Below are 27,047 nucleotides of genomic sequence, written 5' to 3'. Positions count from 1 at the left end.
CAATTTAAGCTGGGCTTTTATGGTGAAGAGTAGATACGGAAGAGCCAGCATTATGGCAGCGCATTTTTTCCCCAACATTTATTGTTCGGTCATTTAGTTTAATTCACAGTTTATTAATATCCAATATCCAACATTGTCCAAACTGCTCCAAATTCCAAACCCCATGTTCATTGGGTACCCAGGAAACCAAGTGTGAATTAGATTGGATGAACTGTAATGAGATAGTTCAAAGACAGACGCACATACACACATACACATACATACAGAGATTCCCCGATTAGAGAGATGTAAAGTAGACTCTAAAACTTCTAGTGCACTAGAGTTCTGGTTTAACTTTGTCAGGCAGCTCAAACTAAGGAAAGACCAGAAAGTACTTAGATAGATAGCCTTTGCCACACAGTTAAAGCCAGGAGATAATGATGCCATATTCAAGCAATGGGCAGTAAAAGGACCATAAGGCAGCATGTATGATAATGGACAACAAGGAATTACAGACTTTCCAAACATTAAAAGAACAATGTTCCCTTCACAATCAGGATTTATTTAGGTACATACAATTTAGAGATTACTACAACAAAGAATTGAAAATGGAGAACTCCCAAGAATTCTATCCAGTTATAAAAGATATGGTCAAATATTAAATACATTATTATTATTAAGTCATTTCTATGTTTTATGAAAGTATTATGGAATGTAGGGGCAACTCAACATTATATCTGAAATCAAGGTGGGAAAAGGAATTAAAAGTGGAAATTCCATCAGATGTATGAATGTGTGAAACAACATATTTCCACAAGTTCACAACAATTGAAAGTGTTTAACTGGAAGAATTTGGTGCGTTTTTTTATTACACCTAAGTTCAGCATTAAAACATCTTCAACAAACCAGCCCTGTTGGGGACAATGTGGCTGCTAAGAAGCACATCACACACGTTTTTTGGAGTTGTGAAAAACTCGTCATTTTGGGAGGATGTACATTTAGTTTTGAGTAATGTACTTGGCTATAAGATTTCTTTCTCATGCACTGTCTTGTACTTGGGTCATATTTCACTTGTAACATTACAGAGGGACAGATACCTGGTAAATATACTTCTTACAGCAACAAGGAAAGCCATAACCAGAAGCTGGTATAAGCCTGATTCTCCTAAACGGCAACAATGGTTTGAAGTCGTACAAGAAATAAGGACAATGGAAAGGTTGACTTCTGTGCTAGGTTTGAGGAGAGATTTGAATGCCAAAAGAAGGCAGAAGTGGACATTCTACTTAAACAAACCATAAAGGACATTGACTTACAGCTTGGACTCATTAGTGGATAAAGCAGCTACTTGAAATGTATACATTTTATTTCTATTTTTGTGGCTATCCACACCTTTCCTCACGGGCCCGGTTTCCTTTTTTCTTCTTCTTTTTTTCTATTTAATACTCACAAATTCATGTGACTGTGTTCAGTGGTTGTAATGTACAAAACATTTAAAATAACACTTCTAAATCCTCATATTATACTTTTAAGCATGGATTTTTTTTTTTTTACTTTATGTGCTTCATCATTTCCCAGAGATCATATCTTTTACAGCAGAATTTGGATACAAGTTGATACTACATTCAAGTTCAAGTGTCATGTATTGGGAACTTCACACATTTGTACAAAGCTATACTTTTCAGATACATTCTCAAAAAATGTTGTGAGGTACCATAGGGGCCACACAAAATATTGATATAATCACTGGTGATATTTCCACATGAATGTACAGTTTGCTAATGTCTACTGATGACCATAACTTCTTGTTTTATAGCATCTAGGAGAAGAATCTTACAGCACACAGCAAGGGATGTGGTTATGGTTACAGTTTGTTTAGATAGAATGATACTAAACATGGCTGAGCAAAGAACCCAATAAAAAAATTATACATAAAATGCAAAAAGGAAGACATCATTGCTACAGCCATAACATTTGACTGACAAACTGCAAATGGACACATTTAATTGGCAATTGTTTGAGTTTAAGGTTTACCATGAGATAATGTTGATAACACAGCCAGAATCTCCTTAAAAATAAAAAATCCGTGAAAAAGTCCTGACACCACTGTAAAATTGTAAACGACAAATTCAAAACCATTAAATCACATTCAAAGCAATTACATCTCATTCAAAACGCAACCAAAATACCCAGAAATCCCTCTTCTATTTTTACTCAGTAAGTGTTCCCTCTCCGCCCTTGACATTACCCTTTGGTAATGGCAACAACACTATGATGCTGGCTCTTTCCGCATAAATGAATTATTTTTGTAGTTCAATCTCTAGATATGTTTTAAACCGATAAATAAGACCCCTAATTCCCTCTGGTCTATTTTGTAAAAACAATGTCAGCATACAGTAACAGTTACTGTTCCTCTCTCTCTATGAGAAGAAAAGCTGCTGACAAAGTTGTTGCGTTTCCTCTGGACAGGAGACTTCATGGCCCGTGGTCCGTGGGTCACAGTAGATCTCATAGTCGTTTCCTCCCTACACAGAAACACAGAGGTTAGCTTAAGAGAGGTTCCATTCAAATCACTAGTTGTTGCTCTCAGTCTACAGAGGATGATCTGTCCTGTCCTTTTCAGTGAAATTATACATGAAGTGAGTTATAAACGGTTTTTATTTTCTTCCAACAACTGCTAATATTACTGGCAGAAACATCAAATTGCTGTATACCCAGCAAACTGCTCTGGATCAACCAAATCAATGGGAAAATGGTTTTGAATGGGGACGGTAGTCAGCTAGAGCTTAGTGGGTTGTCTTGTCCGGTCTTCATCCCTGGGCGTGACCACCTTTACAACAGCACAGCATGCAGACCCTCATTTATCTGGAGTTAACCCTAACCCACCGCAGGGAAACTCCTTGCAGAGAGAATGGATGACAGCCCTGGGAATGGACAATCTGGCTAGCCATCTTCCGATGGCCTGCTAGGGCAAACACCGGCTGCGGTCAAAAAGTTAAAAAAAATTACCTCCAAAGTAAAATTACTTTACTTTAACTAACCACTTTTCCTTAACCCCGATGGTAAACGTCATGAGGTCAAGGAAAGATTTGCAGGAGAATTCAAAAGGAATTAGGAAAAGACTCCGATCTGCCCTTATGCCGTGTTCCAGGCAACCCGTAACCCGTGTTTTCACAACCTTCTACTCGTGAAAGTGCCCTGGAATGGCAGTCAAACCCGTAACTTACTACCCATGAACTTGTACCAGATTATTGTACTCCCAATTACAGTTTTTGACGTTACACACATAAAAAACAATGGCGACCCCTGTTGATGCTGTACAGACGCTGGTGATTAACAGTGAGAAATAGAAATAAATAGACATAAATAGGCAACGTAAAGTAATTCCACACATTGTAATCAAAACAATACAATTGTGTACTACTACAGGTTATGTTTATTAAATGAAGCCCAAAACATGTCGCAGACTAGAAATCAGTAGTAGATTAGTATCAGCTAGCGCTAACTAACCCTGCCATCGGCACAATGTTTAGCTAGCCAGCTTTGACAGTGTGCCAAAGGTCATTATTTTTATCATCAGACACACAAATCCGCTGCACATAAAACGTAACTAAACCGACTTTCACTCAATCACAGTTTATCTGGATGGTGACATGCTGGAACGCTACCAAGTAGTGAGTCGTGACTTGAAGCCGTAACTTAGGGCTAAAAATTGCGTCTGGAACGCAGCATTACACTCGGCTATGTAATCATGCGACGGCGGATGTTTCGGGTCTGTCGGTGAAACTACACTGTTCAAGGTGGACTACAGAAAGCAAATCTGGATACTTCTCACTGGGTTGTTTCATGCAGGGTCTATAAATGTGGATAACCCGGTTATATTATATTGGTTGCTCACGCTCACCCTCCTGTCCACTCATATTCATCCACATTAAATACATCACGATCAGGATGATTTTATGAAAATAATTGTTAAATGTATGCAATCCATCCATCTTCATCCGCTTATCCGGGGTCGGGTCGCGGGGGTAGCAGCTCCAGCAGGGGACCCCAAACTTCCCTTTCCCGGGCCACATTAACCAGCTCCGACTGGGGGATCCCGAGGCGTTCCCAGGCCAGGTTAGAGATATAATCCCTCCACCTAGTCCTGGGTCTCCCCCGAGGCCTCCTCCCAGCTGGACGTGCCTGGAACACCTCCCTAGGGAGGCGCCCAGGGGGCATCCTTACCAGATGCCCGAACCACCTCAACTGGCTCCTTTCGACGCAAAGGAGCAGCGGATCTACTCCGAGCTCCTCACGGATAACTGAGCTTCTCACCCCATCTCTAAGGGAGACGCCAGCTACCCTCCTGAGGAAACCCATTTCGGCCGCTTGTAACCTGGATCTTGTTCTTTCGGTCATGACCCAGCCTTCATGACCATAGGTGAGGGTAGGAACAAAAACTGACCGGTAGATTGAGAGCTTTGCCTTCTGGCTCAACGGTGCGATAAATTGAATGTAATACCGCACCTGCTGTGCCGATTCTCCGACCAATCTCCCGCTCCATTGTCCCCTCACTCGCGAACAAGACCCCAAGGTACTTGAACTCCTTCACTTGGGGTAAGGACTCATTCCCTACCTGGAGAAGGCACTCCATCGGTTTCCTGCTGAGAACCATGGCCTCCGATTTAGAGGTGCTGATCCTCATCCCAGCCGCTTCACACTCGGCTGCGAATCGATCCAGTGAGTGCTGAAGGTCACAGGCCGATGATGCCATCAGGACCACATCATCTGCAAAAAGCAGCGATGAGATCCCCAGCCCACCGAACTGCAACCCCTCTCCACCCCGACTACGCCTCGATATCCTGTCCATAAATACTACAAACAGGATTGGTGACAAAGCGCAGTCCGACTTACTGCCGAGAACCCGGACACAGCTCTCGCTTTGGTCGTACAGAGATTGGATGGCCCTGAAAAGGGACCCCCTCACCCCGTACTGCCGCAGCACCTCCCACAGTATCTCCCGGGGCACCCGGTCATACGCCTTCTCCAGATCCACAAAACACATGTAGACTGGTTGGCCATACTCCCAGGCTCCCTCCAGGATCCTTGCGAGAGTAAAGATCTGGTCCGTTGTTCCACGACCAGGACGGAATCCGCATTGTTCCTCTTCAACCTGGGATTCGACTATCGACCGAACCCTCCTTTCCAGCACCTTGGAGTAGACTTTACCGGGGAGGCTGAGAAGTGTGATACCCCTGTAATAGGCACACACCCTCTGGTCCCCCTTTTTAAAAAGGGGAACCACCACCCCGGTCTGCCACTCCTTAGGCACCGTCCCAGACTTCCACGCAATGTTGAAGAGGCGTGTCAACCAAGACAACCCCTCCACACCCAGAGCTTTAAGCATTTCTGGACGGATCTCATCAATTCCTGGGGCTTTGCCACTGTGGAGTTGTTTAACTACCTCAGCAACCTCCACCAGGGAAATTGATGCCAATCCCCCCTCATCCTCCAGCTCTGCCTCTACCATAGAGGGCGTATTAGTCGGATTTAGGAGTTCCTCAAAGTGCTCCTTCCACCGCCCTATTACCTCCTCAGTTGAGGTCAACAGCGTCCCATCCTTACTGTACACAGCTTGGATGGTTCCCCACTTCCCCCTCCTGAGGTGGCGAACGGTTTTCCAGAAGTACCTTGGTGCCGACCGAAAGTCCTTCTCCATGTCTTCTCCGAACTTCTCCCACACACGCTGCTTTGCCTCTTTCACGGCAGAGGCTGCAGCCCTTCGGGCCCTTCGGTACCTTGCAAATGCCTCGGGAGTCGTCTGGGATAACATATCCCGGAAAGACTCCTCCTTCAGTCGGACGGCTTCCCTGACCACCGGTGTCCACCACGGTGTTCGTGGGTTACCGCCCCTTGAGGCACCTAAGACCACAGTTCCTCACCGCAGCTTCAGCAATGGAAACTTTGAACATTGTCCACTCGGGTTCAATGCCCCCAGCCTCCACAGGGATGCACGAACAGCTCCGCCGGAGGTGTGAGTTGAAAGTCTGTCGGACAGGGGCCTCCTCCAGACGTTCCCAATTTACCCACACTACCCGTTTGGGCTTACCAGGTCTGTCCAGAGTCTTCCCCCACCCCCTGACCCAACTCACCACCAGATGGTGATTGGTTGACAGCTCCGCCCCTCTCTTCACCCGAGTGTCCAAAACATATGGCCTCAGATCAGATGAAACGATTATAAAATCGATCATTGACCTTTGGCCTAGGGTGCTCTGGTACCAAGTACACTTATGAGCATCCCTATGTTCGAACATGGAGTTCGTTATAGACAATCCATGACTAGCACAGAAGTCCAACAACAAACCACCACTCTGGTTTAGATCAGGGAGGCCGTTCCTCCCAATCACGCCTCTCCATGTGTCTCCATCATTACCCACGTGCGCGTTGAAGTCCCCCAGCAGAACTATGGAGTCCCCCACTGGAGCCCCATGCAGGACTCCACTCAAGGTCTCCAAGAAGGCCGAATACTCTGAACTCTTGTTTGGTGCATATGCACAAACAACAGTCAGAGTTTTCCCCCCCACAACCCGCAGGCGTAGGGAGGCGACCCTCTCGTCCACCGGGTTAAACTCCAACGTAGCGGCGCTCAGCCGGGGGCTTGTGAGTATCCCCACACCCGCCCGGCGCCTCACACCCTGGGCAACTCCGGAGAAGAAAAGAGTCCAACCCCTATCCAGGAGTATGGTTCCAGAACCAAGACTGTGCGTAGAGGTAAGCCCCACCAGATCTAACCGGTAGCGCTCCACCTCCCGCACAAGTTCCGGCTCCTTCCCCCACAGAGAGGTGACATTCCATGTCCCCAGAACCAGCCTCTGCCCGGGTCTGGTCCGTCGAGGCCCCTGACCTTCACTGCCACCCATGTGGCAGCGCACCCGACCCCAGCGGTTCCTCCCACAGGTGGTGGGCCCATGGGATGGAGGGATGTCCGCCACGTAGCTTTTTCGGGCTGTGCCCGGCCGGGCTCCGTGGCAAACCCGGCCACCAGACGCTCGCTGACGAGCCCTCCATCTGGGCCTGGCTCCAGACGGGGGCCCCGGGCTTCCTCCGGGCAGGGTCACTTCATCCCTTCCTCGATTTTTCATAGGATTTTTGAACCATTCTTTGTCTGGCCCCTCACCTGAGACCACTTTGCCTTGGGAGACCCTACCAGGAGCACAAAGCTCCAGACAACACAGCCCTCAGGTTCATAGGGACACACAAACCTCTCCACCACGATAAGGTGATGGTTCCCGGAGTTCCCGAATGTATGCAAGATAAGCAAAATTTGTTAGGGCTATGCATCTACTGTACATATTATATAACATATAATATGTACAGTAGATTCGGGATAAGGGATAGATGGTTGCGATTGGGTGAAAAAAATACATCATTAATGAGGCAAATATTCTCTAAACTGTAAACGGAGCAGAGCTGTCTGCTGCTGCTGTGTGCATTTAAGCACGAGGACAGCAATCTGCAGTGTAACTTCATTGATTATTTTAGAAGCTAAACGTTGAGTTATGTTTTTTTTCTGTCAAGTTTATAACTACAGTTTTTAGTTTTTAATTTGTCTTTTTAATGTCCCACAGAATTAGCTTAGCTTTCCTTTCAGATAGGATGGTCCAGTGTATCCTATGCTAAAGGAGATGATGAAGGAAGCATTGAAGCTCCTTTCCTTATCACTTAGACAATCCGAACAGCTCTTATCATGGCTGCCACTTAACTACTTCCGGGTCATTTCACTCAGTTAGGAACCTTTCTAAGCTAAATTGACTATTTGACTGCAGCGGCTGTTTTGCATGTATCATAGCAATAGTTTGTATATTCGGTTTCCCTTTTTGGAATGATGAATAGATTACCGCTGCCTGCTGGTATTAACAGTTTTTTCCTCTCACGCAGGCGCAGAACGTACGTGTTAGTCGGCTGGAGTCTTTGCAGTGTGTTTAAGTGAAGCTTTTTGGACAAGACACAGGCAACGCCAGAGTCAGGATTCGTCGCCACTAGTTCTTTGCTGTCTGCCTAGTGTGTCAGCACCTTTCCTTGCATTAAATCTGGTAAAAAAAAAAAAACATTCCTTGGCTTAATATTCCAAGTGTGTGGTCTTGATGGGTTGTCTGTCTGGTCTTAGCTTGCCGTTCTGTTGATATTCTACCTAGCAGTAGTTAGCATACTCACAGGTTTGGTCTTGTCTCCAAAGAAGTGAATGGTTGAGTAGTTGTCCTTCTCAGCAAACCCCAGACAGAATCTCTTATCCCAACCATCAGGAAACACATCAATACTGATTTGCCCTCCTGCAGAGAAACAAAGACCAAGAGGCAGGAAGAGTCGATGTGGGAAATTAACATCACACCGACAAAGAAACAGCCACAACTAAACTGATGTCTCACACTGTCCCAAGTTGTAGTAGTATATGGTTTTGTTTTGTAGCCTGCTGGTTAAGTTAAGTGTTGCATTACGCTTTCATGTGCTAACCTCTGGGTTTGACAAAGAATGCAAGAATGTTTTTATGTCTACAGTTTTCCCAAAATAAAAATCAATCAATAACTTAATCAAAGCAGACAAGTCTGAAGCTGCTACTGATGCTGTGTTCACTACATATTTCAATTAGTGCTGGGGGGTATACCGGTTCTTACCGGTATTAATTTCCTATTTCATATACTGCAATACGGTATTGCCGCGGAGAGGGCTAGGGCAAAGGGGAACTACAATTGAATTGAGAACGGGGCCCCTGTTAACTGGGTACCTTTCTCACTCATTGTTGTAACTTTATAAGACAACAATTAATAACCCACAGCTAACTCTCTTTGACAGGATTAAACACCATAGCACACAACTATTTGTGACATAAACAATCTGTAACACTAATAATTGTACATTTACAAATTTACACACACCGAATGGCATGCTGGGTAACATTATAGCTGCTAGCTAGCCAGGTAGCATATCCAAGAGGGTAAGCCAGCCTCTACAAAGCGTACCTCCTATGGCGCCATTTTGATGCTACCTAGCACCATTTAAATATATCAAATGGACCAACAGATCCCGTTGCTCTGGACGGAGACCAGTGAAGGATATTAGAAGCACTTTTCTGGTGATGGCTGAGTGTTACTGCGCAGCCTCCAACTGAGAGAGACGACGTAAATGTGACGTGAGCAACCTGTCTGAAAGTTTTAAGTCTTCTGGTAGCTGTGCCAAGAGAAAGCTCAATCATTCCGAATCTTGCAGAGACGGAGAGCGTAGGTATATGTAAGGAGATAACATAGGCACAGGCCAATTATTGCTAACTAAAATGCTAGTTAACATTAGTAATTAAACTTAAACAGCTAATGTGAGTCGAAACTGCCTGCGAGCTTCTCCTGTATGGTAATTTATCTACTATGCGACAGTAAGTTGCGTGGTTATGACACAATCTTTAGCCTATTTTTACAAAAACGCCTGCTACGGAGCCATAACGTGAGATACAAGGTAATGGAGCCTTTTATACATTGTCGTGTTTCTTTAAAACAAACAATGGACAAATAGAGTCTTTAAACGCTTCAGATGTAAAGTTATTCACTGTCAAAGTGGCGCCAAAATGAATAGCAGTCAATGGAATGCTAATGGAAGGTGATGGCTTGTTAGCATCAAAATGGCGCCATAGGAGCTACGCGTTCTGAGGCGAAGCTTACCCCCTTGCCTAGCACTCACCCACCGTTAGCATTCCATTGACTGCCTTTCATTTTGACGTCACTTTGACAATAACTTTACATCTGAAGCGTTTAAAGACTATTTGTCCATTGTTTATTTCTAAAGAAACACAACAATGTATTAAAGGCTCTATTACCTTGTATCTCACGTTATGGCTCCGTCGCTTACTTGGTCGCACTAATGTTACTTGGTCGCGCTAATATTACATGGTGGCGCTAACGTTACTTGGTCACCTCAAGCATGCAGCAGAGCAACATTATGAACGCAATAACAATCCACCTACGGTCCTGCTACATACGGTCAAGAAAGACGAGTTCAGAGCAATGATTTAAACACTGGATTTAAGATGTCTTGCCTCGCCGAAAAGCTTCCGCCAAACTACTAACGTTATTCAAACAACACTGAAGGAGGCTGACAGCGGAGCTACGTTCAGTCGCCCACTTTTTTAGTATATGGTTTTGTTTTGTAGCCTGCTGGTTAAGTTAAGTGTTGCATTACGTCTTTCATGTGCTAACCTCTGGGTTTGACAAGAATGCAAGAATGTTTTTATGTCTACAGTTTTTCCCAAAATAAAAAATCAATCAATAACTTAATCAAAGCAGACAAGTCTGAAGCTGCTACTGATGCTGTGTTCACTACATATTTCAATTAGTGCTGGGGGGGGTATACCGGTTCTTACCGGTATTAATTTCCTATTTCATATACTGCAATACGGTATTGCCGCGGAGAGGAGCTAGGGCAAAGGGGAACTACAATTGAATTGAGAACGGGGCCCTGTTAACTGGGTACCTCTTTCTCACTCATTGTTGTAACTTTATAAGACAACAATTAATAACCCACAGCTAACTCTCTTTGACAGGATTAAACACCATAGCACACAACTATTTGTAGACATAAACAATCTGTAACACTAATAATTGTACATTTACAAACTTTACACACACCGAATGGCATGCTGGGTAACATTATAGCTGCTAGCTAGCCAGGTAGCATATCCAAGAGGGTAAGCCAGCCTCTAGCAAAGCGCACCTCCTATGGCGCCATTTTGATGCTACCTAGCACCATTTAAATATATCAAATGGACCAACAGATCCCGTTGCTCTGGACGGAGACCAGTGAAGGATATTAGAAGCACTTTTCTGGTGATGGCTGAGTGTTACTGCGCAGCCTCCAACTGAGAGAGACGACGTAAATGTGACGTGAGCAACCTGTCTGAAAGTTTTAAGTCTTCTGGTAGCTGTGCCAAGAGAAAGCTCAATCATTCCGAATCTTGCAGAGACGGAGAGCGTAGGTATATGTAAGGAGATAACATAGGCACAGGCCAATTATTGCTAACTAAAATGCTAGTTAACATTAGTAATTAAACTTAAACAGCTAATGTGAGTCGAAACTGCCTGCGAGCTTCTCCTGTATGGTAATTTATCTACTATGCGACAGTAAGTTGCGTGGTTATGACACAATCTTTAGCCTATTTTTACAAAATCAGAATCAGAAAGGGTTTTATTGCCAAGTACGTTTTTTAACACATACAAGGAATTTGTTTTGGTGTTGTTGGTGCACGTCACACATTCTTTAGATTGAATATTAAACAATATAAGTATAGGTACAAACAATATATTTACACAGTATGTATTAAGTTAAAAATAAAGAATAAATAAAGATATAAATAAAAAATAAAGAGCAAAGAGCATTACAGCAGAGAGAGAACAGTGGCATGAAGGTGGAGTGTCAGGGTGGTTTCCGGGCCTTGTTAATAAGGCTAGTGGCGGAGGGGAAAAAGCTGTTCATGTGACGTGAGGTTTTGGTCCTGATGAACCTCAGCCTCCTGCCAGAGGGGAGTGTCTCAAAGAGTTTGTGTCCAGGGTGGGAGGTGTCGGCCACAATCTTTCCAGCACGCTTCAGAGTCCTGGTGGCGTATAGGTCCTGGAGCGGCGGCAGATTGCAGCCAATCACCTTCTCTGCTGACCGAATAACACGCTGGATGTGAGGATGGACTCAATGATGGCTGTGTAGAAGTGCACCATCATGGTGATGGTCTGTGAGTCGGAGACATGTTTCCCCAGCTTCACATGCTGCTTCCTGTCAGACAGGAAGTCAGTGATCCACCTGCAGGTGGAGTCAGGCACGCCTAGCTGGGAGAGTTTCTCCTGGAGCAGAGCCGGGATGATGGCGTTAAAGGCAGAGCTGAAGTCCACAAACAGGATCCTGGCGTAGGTTCCTGCAGTGTCCAGGTGCCAGAGGACGTAGTGGAGGGCCAGGTTGACTGCATCGTCTAAAGACCTATTGGCTCTGTAGGCAAACTGCAGGGGGTCCAGGAGGGGGTCGGTGATGTCTTTAAGGTGTGAAAGCACAAGGCGCTCAAAGGACTTAACCACAGAGGTCAGGGCGACGGGTCTAAAGTCATTAAGTCTGTGTGGTCCTTGGCTTCTTGGGGACAGGGATTATGGTTGAGGTCTTGAAACAGGCTGGCACGTGGCATGTCTCCAGTGAGGTGTTAAAAATGTCTGTGAACACTGGAGACAGCTGATCAGCGCAGTGATTCAAGCTGGATGGGGAGACAGCATCCAGTCCAGCAGCTTTCCTGGGGTTCTGTCTCCTAAAGAGTCTGTTGACGTCCCTCTCATGGATGGAGAGAGTCGTCACTGAGGTGGGTGGGGGACCTTTATGGAGGGCATTGGTGGGGAGGCCCAGGACCCTGCTGAGGTGGGAGAGGTGGAGGTGAAGCACAGTGGCTGTAGCTGTATGGAGGTGTCGTGGGGGATGGTGTCAGGACTGTCCTTTTGTCTTTCAAATCAACAGTAGAACTCGTTCAGGTTGTTGGCTAGGTGTCGGTCATTGAAGGAGTGGGAGGTTTTAGGCTTATAGGTGGTGATCTGCCTAAGTCCTTTCCAGACAGTCGCAGAGTCGTTCGCTGAAAACTGGCGTTGGAGCTTCTCAGAGTACCGTCGTTTAGCCTCCTTCACTGCCTTGCTAAACTTGTACTTCGACTCTTTAAAAAAACGCCTGCTACGGAGCCATAACGTGAGATACAAGGTAATGGAGCCTTTTATACATTGTCGTGTTTCTTTAAAAACAAACAATGGACAAATAGAGTCTTTAAACGCTTCAGATGTAAAGTTATTCACTGTCAAAGTGGCGCCAAAATGAATAGCAGTCAATGGAATGCTAATGGAAGGTGATGGCTTGTTAGCATCAAAATGGCGCCATAGGAGCTACGCGTTCTGAGGCGAAGCTTACCCCCTTGCCTAGCACTCACCCACCGTTAGCATTCCATTGACTGCCTTTCATTTTGACGTCACTTTGACAATAACTTTACATCTGAAGCGTTTAAAGACTCTATTTGTCCATTGTTTATTTCTAAAGAAACACAACAATGTATTAAAGGCTCTATTACCTTGTATCTCACGTTATGGCTCCGTCGCTTACTTGGTCGCACTAATGTTACTTGGTCGCGCTAATATTACATGGTGGCGCTAACGTTACTTGGTCACCTCAAGCATGCAGCAGAGCAACATTATGAACGCAATAACAATCCACCTACGGTCCTGCTACATACGGTCAAGAAAGACGAGTTCAGAGCAATGATTTAAACACTGGATTTAAGATGTCTTGCCTCGCCGAAAAGCTTCCGCCAAACTACTAACGTTATTCAAACAACACTGAAGGAGGCTGACAGCGGAGCTACGTTCAGTCGCCCACTTTTTTACAACAACAAACCATTACCTGTGGTCAGGTAGTGTTTATACAGCAATCTTAGGTTACAACTATTTTGTTTTGAAAAGGAAGCAATATTAAAGTTGTTGGTATGTGTATTTATTTGATTTAAACTTATTTTACTACTTTGCATAATGCAAAAATAACTGTTTCATGCATTCTCCTTCATATGATGGTATTGTATAATTTTGTGTAGCCATGCAAACCCTTTAGTAATCAAAACTTTTAGTAAAAATTATGACATTGAAATGTGTTTTATATTCTATGTATTGACAGTATTATAGACATAATAGCCATTAGAAACCTATATAAAGGCCCAGTCAAGCACAAGAAAAAAAAATACTGTGATATACTGTGAAATCGGCAGAATCTTAATACTGTGATACAAATTTTTGGTCATACCACCCAGCACTAATTTAAATGGACTTGTGTAGCTTTCGAACACAGATTCACCCTAAACACAAACACGGCATAATTGTCATGAATGCAGTGGACTCACCGATTGAAAATGACAATCCCTTTCCTTTGAACTCTTCCTTTAATATGGACACAAACTTCTCTCTGATTTTCTCTTTCTGAAAGGAGCAAAAAATAAAAATCATAGCCTTTCATCTTTTTATACCAACAGTTTCTGTTTTGCTGCTTCAGTTAAAGAGGAACTTCAGCCAATTTTGGAAATTTGTATTTAGCTTTTAATGAAGAACATGAAAACAAAAAAGAAAGAAATTTTATTTATATAGCCCAATATCACAAATTTGCATGTTTGACAATCTGTACAGCACTGTACATAATACGTAGATTCTTCACAATCTTGCTATCATGTAAGTGTCGGATACCTCTGCAAAGATAGACAAAGTTTAACCTGGATTCATTCATTTTGTGGCCGCAGGCACACAAAATAGAGCCCTGCATTTAGGCCGAGCCTGACGGGGCCCGACTTATTTATGCCCCTGTGGCCAAGCTTCAGGCAAATTTTCACATCAGAGCACACATGCTGGGTATCGGGCCTGTATAGACTTCTCCTTTTCATGTTTTAAACCTCTTTTAAACCAATGACCAGGGTTGGGCCTTGGTTATTTGACCAATGTTCAACCCTTCTTTTGAAAATTCAAACCAAGCCAGGCCACAGGTACGACCTGGGTCACAACCCAGGAGCAATGCTTAACAATTACCTTAAGTGCGTGGAACGTGTACGTTCAAAAGTTGTTTTAGTCATACGAGAGAACACTCAGATTGGAAAGATAGTCTAGCTAACTGTCTCAATTTACTATGCAGAGATCTGAGGAGCAGTTAACCATATTATCTCATAAACTCACAAATCGACCAGAGTTTAAAATTCCAACACAAAGAAAGAGGAAGGAAACGCACATCAGCAAAAAGAATTTCCTGCAGCACCGGAGCAATCCCGAAAGTGGACCGTCGTGGATATAGACTAGTGAACAGCTATCACCACATACTCCAGTCCATCTGTATACCAGCAGAACTTATGTTTTGTAGCTACTTGAATTTGTCATTGAACAGTTGGGAGAGAGATATCAGATTTATTACACTCTAAAGCACAAATAAATAACCATCAAAAAGTCAACAGATGATTTTGTGGAGACTGATTTCTCCTCTGCATTTCATTCACTGCAGCAGTAATCAAGAAAGCAGGTTACTCTAGTATTGATTTATAATATTTTAAGACGAGGGGAGAACATTTCTCTTTGTTTGATGTCCTTAAAAGTAAAATTGGGCTTGGCTGTTGGCTTCATGACTCATTTTAAAAAAGAGAGAGAAAAAAAGAGAGATATGCACTACCCAGCAGCCGCACTGAACTGCAGGCTGGAGACGTGTCTCTTTGAAATCGACCCTTGTCCAACCCTGGTCCAACCCAACTCTCGACCAGGTCCAAGTAGATCGATGAGGAAAGAACCCTATCAAACACACAGTCAACCCTGGTTTGGGCCCTCAGTTTGAAAGGGGTATTAGACATCCAATAAATTAAAAAGAAACTATGAGATGCGCTGCGCTGGTGGAAACAACACAAGACTACGACTGTCAAGACTGGCTCGCAGTGGCACGATGTTTAGAGATAGATAGATAGATAGATAGATAGATAGATAGATAGATAGATAGATAGATAGATAAGATAAGATAGATAAGATAGATAAGATAGATAAGATAGATAGATAGATAGATACTTGTTTGTGTCCCCAGCACAGCGGGAAGAGTTACAGAAGAAAGGATGACTGGACTAACACCCTCCACTGTGGATGCTGTGCTTTCTCTTCACGCTGCTCTATAAGGGACACGACTTCTGGCTGTAGCGTGGATTTGTTCAGATTGTATAGCCCATTTGTTTTTCCGTGCACCGTTGCGAGCAGCAGCAGCCTGCCTCAGCAAATTCCTTTACTCTGGTCGTGATAAAAAAAATGTTTAAACTAACATTGTAATATGAAGCACTTGATTACGGTGATATTTTATATATGTATGCAAATTCGGCATTATGTACCATGCTGCGTTACGTTTTGTCTCTGACTCGGGTTTCCGCACACATCATTGCAAGTTGTATGAGAAAGTGGGTTTGTCTTCTTTATACAACCTTAGAATGGAGCACTGGTATATTTTTCTTTATAAAGGCCATGTTGAACAAGCTGCCTTCTCATTTATGTTCTCTACCTACGCCTAAAGCTATCGGTAGCTGCACCCTTCGGTCACACAAACAAATGATGTACGTCATTCCTCGAACCCTTACTGTTTTTGGTGAAAGTGCTTTTAAAGTTTTTGCTCCGTCATCTTGGTGTGAGCTACAAAGTCACCTTAATCATTATAATTTTATTAGCATGGAAGATTTTAAAAATAGAATAAAGGACTACCTGACCACTGAATGCACGTCCTGTTACAGAATTCAGATTTTCTTAGTGTTTAATGTAATTTTTCTGTTTTGTATTAAGTCTGTTGTTTGCTGTTTGTTACTGTAACATCAATTTAACAAAAAAAAATTCTAAATTAACCTAATGAAGAAACGAAAATAAATATAACCACCTTGCCATTAAAAACAAAACTGAACTATTTTAATGGCTGCAATAATCACCTATAGGCTGTGTTATGGGAAGGCGAGGGGAACGCTGATCAACTCCTGAGAAAAAGATTTGGCTCTGTAGCTGCGTTTCAGCTGAAAACAGCTGCCCGCTGCACCTTTCACATTGCATTGATTAATACAGCTTTAAATAATGCATTTTCTCACTGAAGCCAAAGAAATGGCTTAAGTGTAAATGTGTGTGCTACCTGATCTAGCTCATAGAACTCCTTCCTTTCTTCTTGTGTACAGCTGCGTCCAATAGGGGAGATGTTCAACATGCCGTTACGGAATTCAATGAATGTCCCCCTGTAAAACATTACACATTACAATTTAGTCTTCATAACGCTAAACCAGATGATCACTATCCATTATTATTGACAGTCTTAGCTTCCCAGCACCCTCCCATGCCCAGTACATCAGAACTACAGAACTGTTATTCCAAAAAAAACTAATAAATATTGATAATGAGATCAGGACTCATGGTTTGTACCTTTTCTTGGGCAGTTTGATCTTGGCCATGTAGTTGAGACAGAAGTTAATGAAATCTTGAAGTAGCTCTTCACCCATGTGGGCCTGGATGGACTGACAACAGCAAGCACACAAAGTTAACCTTCTGGGCCTGTTACATGAGGTAACGCATCATACGCAGGGTATCGTCATACTTTTGGGTTCACAAAACCAAGATTAAAATGGCAAATAATCTTAATCTATCAAACAAAGACTGACAATACAGGCTTAAAAGCATTCACATAAAAATTCACTTTTAACTTGAACGCTCCTGACAGATGGAACTGGCTTCAGGATTCTCTCAAATTAGAACAACTTGTTTCCATTGGGACCTTCAAGATAATACTTGAAAATGTGCTACATAGGGACTGCTCTTGTTTTTTATTGCCCTCTTATTTGCCTACATCAGTTATTCTCATTTGTTTTTATTGTTTACGTGTACTGTCATTTTGTGATTGTTCCTTTATACATTTTTTTACATATTGTAATTTGGGAATTGTTTTATGATTATTTTCATGATCATATTATTTACTGTAATTGAGATCGTTTTTATTTGTTTTTTATTTGTGCTGTAATTAGGGCTTCGTTGGAAAAGAGAGCTTGCTCTAATGGCCCGCCCTGAATAATTAAAGGTTATACAAAAAGGTGTGCTTTGGTGACCGTAAATCTTACCTGGACAGAGAGTAACTGTCCATTTTTATAGGCCACAAGACCATTCTCAGCAAAAACGTAGTCCATTTTCTGGATCACTGCCCACATAAACATACAGAAAAACAGAGAGTCAAAAGTAATTACATACTTGAGAGATAGATATGCAATTGGTACAGATGTGTGTCTTACCATCATCTCCCAGCTGCTCTTTGATCTTACTAAGGTCCGACCCTCCTACCACTCCGACTCGAACCTTATTCCTGAGCTTCTGAAGGAACTCCGCCATGGATGGAGTCACACGCTGAAAACACACAGACACACAAGTTACTGACATGATGGGATAAAACACATCAATTATAGCTACAATACTTATAGCAGTTATCAATCTGCATGTATTTCAGTTGACAGGATTTATGTCAACTAGGGAGATAACGATACACTCAACTCACGTTACGATTCACGATTTTAAGTTCATGATTAGGACTGAACGATTAATAGTTTTCAAATTAAATTCAAGATTTGAAACAATGCGATTAGCTAATCGTGAAGGCCGCGATTAAAGGACAATTACGGCGCAAAATGAACCTAGGGGTTAATAACATACAGTGGGGAGGACAAGTATTTGATGCACTGCCGATTTTGCAGGTTTTCCTACAGGACAATAGACAAGCAGCTTGGTGAGAAGGCAACAACTGTTGGCGCAATTATTAAAAAATGGAAGAAGTTCAAGATGACGGTCAATCTCCCTCGGTCTGGGGCTCCATGCAAGATCTCACCTCGTGGGGCATCAATGATCATGAGGAAGGTGAGGGATCAGCCCAGAACTACATGGCAGGACCTGGTCAATGACCTGAAGGGAGCTGGGACCACATTCTCAAAGAAAACCACTAGTAACACACTACGCCGTCATGGATTAAAATCCTGCAGCGCACGCAAGGTCCCCCTGCTCAAGCCAGCACATGTCCAGGCCCGTCTGAAGTTTGCCAATGACCATCTGGATGATCCAGAGGAGGAATGGGAGAAGGTCATGTGGTCTGATGTAGGCTTGCACAATATTGGAAAAAACTTACATTGCGATATTTTTTTCCCCTGCGATATATATTGCGATATGAAAAAAAGACTAATTTTTACAAGAGGACATAAATAGCCCTATTTAGTCATTATCAACTACTGGGGTGATTTTGTAGGGGAGTGCATCTACAAAGAAAATAAAAAAGGAAATTTTCTTATGTGAAGCAGTCTTTGTAATGCTTTACAAAAACCAAAGCAAGTAAGCGCTGTGATTACTCTTCTGAAGTGATTTTGGAGAGGGAAATTAGGAAGAAATACACTGGTTGACTGACATGACACCATTGTATTCACATAATATCAATCCAGGCTAAAGTGAATGATATTAATAACGCATGCATGTTGCTTCCTCTAAATTTCAGGTTGTGGTCGACTAAGCGGGGCCTGCTTTGGTTGTTTGATAAAGTGATTAAAATTGATCATGATTGTTGGTTTGCTGTGCATGCAGAGCCTGCATGTCACACTCTTGCAACAAACTGTGTATCCAAGAGCACTTAAATCAGTGTAAATTACGTTATATCAGAAACAGACTGCTGTTGTAGATTAGTGTTACGTTTCCAGCATCACAGCTCCGAACCATAACGTTAGTTGGGACAGACGCCTTGTTCCTTTAGGCTAAGTATGTTAGCTTTAGCATGGCTGGTAGCAGCTTTCTGCTGTGAAAAATGGCTGGGATATGTCGTGTTTACGTTGCATTAATCAGGTGATTTAGTTTGTCTTTGCAGCGAACATAAAACACTGACTACTGTAGCTTCATTACCCATGGAAAAGCATGTGCATCACTGTGTCAGCGGCAGCTGCCGCTTACCGTACTTTTCTACACACGGGAGAGCCTCACTTCCCATAACACCCCCCTGTCGGACTAACGTTACGTCACATGACCACCTGTCTTAAAGGGGAAGGGTCGGCCGGTAACAATCATGGAAAAGGAGAACGGTGAAAGTTAACTTTTTTATCAAGCAGCAAAGAAGCTGTAGCGTCAACATCTGACTATCGCGCATGCGCACATCGCGATGTAGACGATGAAACAAAATATTGTGCAGCCCTATTCTGATGAGACAAAAATAGAGCTTTTTGGTCTAAACTCCACTCGCCGTGTTTGGAGGAAGAAGAAGGATGAGTACAACCCCAAGAACACCATCCCAACCGTGAAGCATGGAGGTGGAAACATCATTCTTTGGGGATGCTTTTCTGCAAGGGGACAGGACGACTGCACCGTATTGAGGGGAGGATGGATGGGGCCATGTATCGCGAGATCTTGGCCAACAACCTCCTTCCCTCAGTAAGAGCATTGAAGATGGGTCGTGGCTGGGTCTTCCTGCATGACAACGACCCGAAACACAGAGCCAGGGCAACTAAGGAGAGGCGTAGCCAGTCTCCAGACCTGAACCCAATAGAAAATCTTTGGAGGGAGCTGAAAGTCTGTATTGCCCAGCGACAGCCCCGAAACCTGAAGGATCTGGAGAAGGTCTGTATGGAGGAGTGGGACAAAATCCCTGCTGCAGTGTGTGCAAACCTGGTCAAGAACTACAGGAAACGTATGATCTCTGTAATTGCAAACAAAAGGTTTCTGTACCAAATATTAAGTTCTGCTTTTCTGATGTATCAAATACTTATGTCATGCAATAAAATGCAAATTAATTACTTAAAAATCATACAATGTGATTTTCTGGATTTTTAGATTCCATCACTCACAGTTGAAGCGTACCTATGATAAAAAATTACAGACTTCTACATGCTTTGTAAGTGGGAAAACCTGCAAAATCGGCAGTGTGTCAAATACTTGTTCTCCCCACTGTATGTGTACCGAGTCAAGCGTTCTCTGGGACATGTTTTCATGCTAATCGAATGCGTCTCTAGCTTTAAACAAGCTACTGCAAACCGAACTGGTTGCTCATGACTGTTTTCCAAGATGGCGCCCGCATGTAAACATGAACGCTACTGTCTTTATAGCCTATCTTTTTAATAAACTGTCTGTACACTTACAAAGTTCTCAATGCTTTGGTTTACATGTAGGGACCCTCATTATGCTACCGTTGAAGTGTGGTGCTATTTTGAGCCTTGTTAGTGGTATAAAAAAGTGATTTACCCTCTGCTCTGATTTGCGTCTCAGCTTGTTTAAAGCTAGAGACGCATTCGATTAGCATGAAAACATGTCCCAGAGAACGTTTGACTCGGTACACATATGTTATTAAACCCTAGGTTCATTTTGCGCCGGAATTGTTCTTTAAGTGAATTTAGTTGAATGTTTGGTGTAACATTATTTATTCCTCTTTTCATTATTAGGGGTCCAAACCCGAGTCTGTAACAACCGGCAGTAGCAAAGCTACGCCGTTCGCACAGCAGGGCTGTGGAACCCTATTGTTTTTCTACTGATTATTCATCATCATCATCATCATCATCATCATCATCATCATTCTTCTCCGCCTAAAACTCCGACTACAGCCTAAACCGTACATGGTGGGGGGTTGCCATTTTCAGGACTGGTCCGAAACTCTGCAAGGACCTCAGGCGCAACAATTCCACCACTAGGTGGTGCTATAGCAGAAAAAACACGTTTGGCCCTATAACTCCCACACCATACACCGGACATTTAAAAACCATATATCCACGCGTTCCCTGGATCCAACTGAATCACGTGATATAGGCCACGCCCATTTCCGCCTAAACTTTTATGCGTGAAAAATCGCGATTTATCAAAAACCTACTTTTTCGAACTCCTCCTAGACCGTGCCAATACAAATTATTTTGATAGGATAAAAATTGTGCATATTACGCACAAACAAATTTGTGTAGCTATCTATGAAAACACCAACTTTGCCATCTCAGCCAAAATAAATGCTATCAACACTAAACTTTAGATTCTTAGTACAAAATGTTTATATCTCATGAACTGCTCATCCGATTTTTACAAAATTTGTTGGGTACCATCTAGGGCCACTCCTGAGGCCAACCCTAGAGTGGGGTACTGAGGGGTCAATGTGGGCATGGCCTATGGGACCCACGTCTAAATTTTCTACTTACACTAACGTGAACAACTTTAAATTTCCAGGGTAGATAGACAATGGGTCATGGACCACACCTACCAAAAATTACACATGTGGTGGCGCTATAATGTTTTTTTTGCCTTTAACTCCCACATTACACATCGCACATTAGAAATCCTTACATCCACGTCTTCCTTGAATCATGCTGAATCACATGATATAGGCCACGCCCATTTCAGCTCAAAAGTTTTTTTCGCAATATCGCGCAATGCCCAAAACCAACGACGGATCAGCACGAAACCTGGTACGTAGCATCTCCAGATGGACGTGACCAAAAGTTACTCAAGGAATTTTGCTACGTTAAAGTATGCGCATTTGACGCCCAAACAAATTTTCATAGCTAGCTACCACACACGTATCATGTCATATCTCGGCCAAATTAAATGGTATCAGCAAATAACTTGAGATCATTTTTCAACATCCGACTACGATGCTCTGTACCAAATTTGGCGAATATCGGCCTTTAGGGGACGCTATAAGCAACATTTATTTGTTTTGGCCAATAACAATGCATTTAAATGGGAAATTTGCAATTGCAATATCTCTGCCACAGTAAATGCAATCAACACGAAACTTGAGATCGGCCATTAGGGGGCACTATAATCAATGTAGACGAGTTTTGGCGCTTTTACTCAATCAATGTTAATGGCATATTTGCAATGAGAATGTACCACAGACCTTGCAGCTCACACTTCTCAATATTTACTGATGTTTGCCTCCTACCGTTCCTGCCTCCTACCGTTGCTCCCCTGGTTTTTTACAATAAACAAACTTCTTAACCCACCTGACAAAGTTTCTATTCACAGTGGACAAATGCAACTCTTTTCTCTCACTTTTTCAATCCAAAATCAACATCATACATAGGCGCAGATACCGTGCAATTAAACATTGCAGTTGGTGCTAAGTGGAGCATCTGTCATAGTGTGATTGGTTATGTCGGTGTCGATTCTTAATTTCCCACAAAGCACCCACGGAGGAAAACATAAATCGGCGCCTATGACACCATTTACAACAACTTGACCACATCCCAAGCTCCTTCAACCACCACACCTGCCTCCCCACCTCCACCCTCTCAGTCACTCTCTCATTTCTCTCTGCTGTCCCCTGCGGTCAGGGGGATTAAGAAGTTTGTTTATTGTAGAGAATTGTTAAAGGTAGTCTGTATATGCATGGAGGTGAACTGTTGACCTCTACATTTGCAACGGCGACGAACCGCAGACGTCGCAGCTCGCACCTCTCGATATTTACCGACATTTGCCTCCCCGCCGCCCAGCTTTCGGGTTCCGCTTTCGCGACCTCCCCGGGGCGTCGGGGGCGACTGCCGTGGGTGGCTTGGGCCCCGTCATAACTGCTTGCAGTTCTAGTTATATTTACTGTTTTTAATAAGATACATCCTGGAATAATGTTGCATGGAAATTCATATATATGTTCCTCAAATAAAGATATAGAGCAGTTTTGATATATTAAGATTTTTTTTTTTTAAATCGCAAATCTAATTGTAATCGCAGTCTCTGGCAGAAAAATCATATTCGATTTCTTTTCCCCAAATCGCTCATCCCTATTCACTATACGATTTTCTCACAATTCTTTTAACAGAATGAGCTACAGACAAATGACTAAAAAATATTCCTTTATTTGTTTAAACTGTGCAAAACAACATGTGTCCTCCTATCAAAAGTGCAATTGAAATTGTATTTCATCTTAAATAACAAAAAATAACAACAAAAACTAGATTTTTAAAACAAATCCCACAACAAAATAACTAAATAGTAAAAAAACAATTTGAATTAAAGCTGCAAGCATTGGACGGGCCCTCGCTCCTCTGCGTGTGTCGGGGTTACTGGCGGATGCCACTCCTTGCGACCGTGCATTTGCGCGGCACTCAGACAGTGCAAATCATCACCAACGAAAAGGGAACTCCCTGCCGAGTTCAGTGATACTTCACACAAGACTATGTCATACAGTTCATTAGCTATGAAAGGGGGCGTGGCTTAAGCATAGGGGGCGGGCCAAACCATAATCAATGAAAACGGAACTCTATGCTGAGTTCAATGATACCTCACACAGTAGTGTACAAGAAACGGGTCATGAGTTATTACAGGGGCGTGACTTAAGCATATGGGGCGGGGCAAATAATCACCAATGAAAAGGGAACTATATGCTGTGTTCAATGATACCTCACACAAGACTCTACATCAAATGGGTCATTAGTTATGAAAAGGGGCGTGGCTACCGCATAGGGTGGGTAAAACATCACCAATCAAAAAGGAACTCTGTGTTGAGTTCAATGATACCTCACACAAGACTCTACCTTAAACGGTTCAAATGTTGTGAAAGGGGGCGTGGCCTGAGTAAGTGGGCGTGGTTAACGGATAGGGGCGGCTCAGTATCACATGTAGACCACACATTATAAGTTTCATTTAAATCGGATGATGTTTGTCATATAAGGCTGATTTCCTGTTGCCAGCAGGGGGCGCTATGATCAAAAGTCAATTTTGGCCTATAAATGTCCTCAGGCCTGGACCCTTGTCAATCATGAGAAACTTCGGCCAAAAATTGGACAATATACACTAAAGTATAGCATCTTGACTTTTAGGCCTACTTCCTGTTGCCACTAGGGGGCGCTATGACTTTGAGTAAATATCGACCTTTAGATGTCCTCAGGGTTGGACACTTATGAATCCTGAAAAGTTTTGAGCCAAATGGACAATGTATACTCAAGTTACACCCACTTCCTGTTTCGATGGCGAAACGCACAAAATGGCCGCCCCGCCGCAGCCATGCCCTATGACGAAAAGTTTTTCTTTTAATAACATTTCATCTCTAAGGTCTTAAAATGGCACAGACCAAATTTGAAGTTGATCGGATGAAATCTTTAGGAGGAGTTCGTTAAAGTACGACATGTGGAAATGGCCAAAATCTCACTAATTTCGAACATCAAATTCAAAATGAAGGACTTCCTGTTGGGTTTAGGGTATGGCTCCAATGAACTTTTTTTGTTTGCACCATGGCAAAACAGGTCAGACAGTTTGGCCACTGTGTCAAATTGGCTATTTGGATATATATATATATATATATATACACTACAGGCAGCTCGAGCCTACTGTCTGCCCGTTCATAAAAGAACGGGGGCGAAGAAGCTGCGTAATGTAAACATAAATTCATTACGGTGCAACACTGGCTCGGTTCTGGGTAGCTTACTATATTTGCGGGTCATTTAGGGTGCGTATATCATGTATTTATATCTGAAATGGCTTTAAAGGGAGTGATGTTATTGCAATCGATGAAAACCAGGAGATGTGTAAGCGTGTGCATACAGCGCACATTGCACTCTCTTAATACATCCATGGGCAGCACCCCCCAGCCAAATTAGCCTATCTTCCCGCAGCCTAAACGCCCTACCCCCATTCGAAATAAATGGAAAGACCTGCGGTTTTGCCGCACCGTCTGACGGCCAACTCACGGCTCTGGCATATCCGTGTTGCCTCGAACAAAGTTAATTTACTCCAGATTTGTCCGTCTGAAAATGCAATTTTACTGTCAGAATGTTCGTGAGATATATTTTGTGAAAACGTTGGTCCAGTATTTACTTGGGTGACTATTGTGTGAAAGAATTGGGAAATAATGGTAATTTCTGGTCCACACTCCAGTACGGTAGATGGCGGTAATACACCTTAAACGCAAGTTGTCACCCGCTATCAAACAAAAAGAAGAAGTATGGCTCGGCGGAAGAACTACAACAACAACAACGTGGAGCCGGATGTTGCACTAACACAACGTAGCATACTTCCAGCTTTGATTGTATGAACGTGTCAAGTGTAACATAGCTACATTATACACACACACACACACACACACAATACCTGTCTCGCGGCCGTGAGCGTGCCGTCTACATCAAAGAGGCAGAGCGTGCCCGAGTCCCCAGAGGCTTCACTCATCCTGTCTCTGCTGTCTCACTGTCCCTCACTGTGGACACAGTCCCTCTGTGTTTCCTCGATTTAAAGTGATCAGTCAGTGTGTGTCCACATAATTTATCGCTTTGCTCCCAGTATTCTTCTATGTCTGTCGTTCTCGACAGTATAACAGTACAAAGGATCTTTGAGTATAATCAGAGGCGGCTTGGAGGAAAGCTGCAGAACTGGAACGTCTTTTTCTTCTTCATTTAATGGCGGGCTACAAACCAACTTCTAGGTGTATGCCGCCATCTACTGTATCGGAGTATGCAACAACATGACCCTGTTAAGTTCACATTCTAATGGAGAAAGTAATTCATAAAAATTACATTAAAAAAACTACTCATACTACTCATATTCTATTTATTTATCTTGTTTAATGTAAAAATTTTAATAATTACCTTTTCATCTCAGTTTGATTTTCTCCTATTTCTAATATTCCCTTGATACTCCATTCCCTAGCTATTTCTATCACTTTGTCTTTTAATCTTTCCCTTTCTACATCAGACTTTGTACACCAAGTTAACACATGTTCTACTGTCTCCCTACTTCCACATACTTCACAATTTTCTGATTTTGCCTTTTTCAATAAGAACAATGTACTTTTTAACCCTGTGTTCCCTAACCTTAACCGAGTAAAAAGTTTGTGTTTTACAGCCGTTGGCATCCAGCTCATTGGTGCATTACTGCCACCTTCTGCTCCGGTGTGGGGATTAAACACTAACAGTGCCTTGGCCTGTGCTTTCTCACCGATTCTCTATAATCCTTTTAATGTGAATTTCTGCACCCTAGTTCCCTGAGATTAATTCTCATCACCTCTATATGCGTCCCATACCCGGTAGAACTGAAAACTACATGCTCTACAAACTCCTTTTCCTGACCTCAGCCTTGTCAACACAATTTATTCTCTCCTGTGTGCAATACAAAATGTTTACACTCTTTTTAATTTGGTATAGATGCCTCCCTGTCCCCTCTCTGTCCGACCTTTCTTGCCACATTTGGTTGTCCCCCCCCAGATTAAACATTTGACTACTGCTTTACTGATACTGGTTTGCATTGCTATATTTCCTTTCTTTAAAGCCCTCTTTGTCAACTCATCCACCCTCTCATTCCCCCTCACACTATATAGACTGGAACCCACAGAAATTTGACCTGATATCCCTGATTTGTTAATCTTGTAACTGACTGAAGGACTTTATATAGTATATTTTGACGGCTGTTTGAAGGGAAAGACTTGGCTCGTCAAAATCAGGCTGTTTCATTTCCACTTTAAATTTGCTAGGGCTGAGGATGAGTCTGAACATATTAAATCCTTATCTTGCCTAATTTTTTTCACCCATTTTAACACAACCAACACTG

General features: G+C 42.9%; 2 protein-coding genes across 3 annotated transcripts in view; one reads left to right on the top strand and one right to left on the bottom strand.

The window, feature by feature from the left end:
- Window positions 1-8,162, top strand: part of mtmr7b (myotubularin related protein 7b) — a 46,714-nt gene extending 38,552 nt beyond the window's left edge. The window contains exon 15 of the mRNA XM_078266998.1: window positions 7,897-8,162. The gene's annotated coding sequence lies outside the window, so the exon portion shown is untranslated. The remainder of the gene's footprint in view (window positions 1-7,896) is intronic.
- pmm2 (phosphomannomutase 2) lies at window positions 507-25,903 on the bottom strand. 2 transcript variants are annotated; one of them, XM_078267030.1, is made up of 8 exons: window positions 25,599-25,903; window positions 17,810-17,921; window positions 17,642-17,718; window positions 16,953-17,044; window positions 16,669-16,768; window positions 13,898-13,973; window positions 8,173-8,288; window positions 507-2,501 (listed from the first exon to the last, which is right to left on the bottom strand). In XM_078267030.1, exons 1-8 carry the CDS (start codon window positions 25,671-25,673, stop codon window positions 2,397-2,399), a joined length of 753 nt encoding a protein of 250 aa, XP_078123156.1. In that variant the 5' UTR covers window positions 25,674-25,903; the 3' UTR covers window positions 507-2,396. The 2 variants fall into 2 exon arrangements, with proteins under 2 accessions (XP_078123156.1, XP_078123164.1); XM_078267038.1 differs by lacking the exon at window positions 13,898-13,973.
- Between the last annotated feature and the right edge of the window lie 1,144 nt (window positions 25,904-27,047).

This window comes from Sander vitreus, chromosome 2 (assembly GCF_031162955.1).
Source record: "Sander vitreus isolate 19-12246 chromosome 2, sanVit1, whole genome shotgun sequence".
Lineage (NCBI taxonomy): Eukaryota > Metazoa > Chordata > Actinopteri > Perciformes > Percidae > Sander > Sander vitreus.
Note: the sequence above shows the minus strand (reverse complement) of the source record. Positions and strands in the feature narration are given on the sequence as shown.

Coding starts and splice junctions, on each gene's coding strand:
- pmm2 (XM_078267030.1), bottom strand. CDS start 25,673: ATGAGTGAAGCCTCTGGGGACTCGGGCACGCTCTGCCTCTTTGATGTA. Junction 16,769..16,952: donor ATCAAACTGCCCAAGAAAAG/GTACAAACCATG, acceptor AATGTTTTACAG/GGGGACATTCATTGAATTCC. Junction 8,289..13,897: donor GGGATTGTCATTTTCAATCG/GTGAGTCCACTG, acceptor GTTTCTCTGCAG/GAGGGCAAATCAGTATTGAT.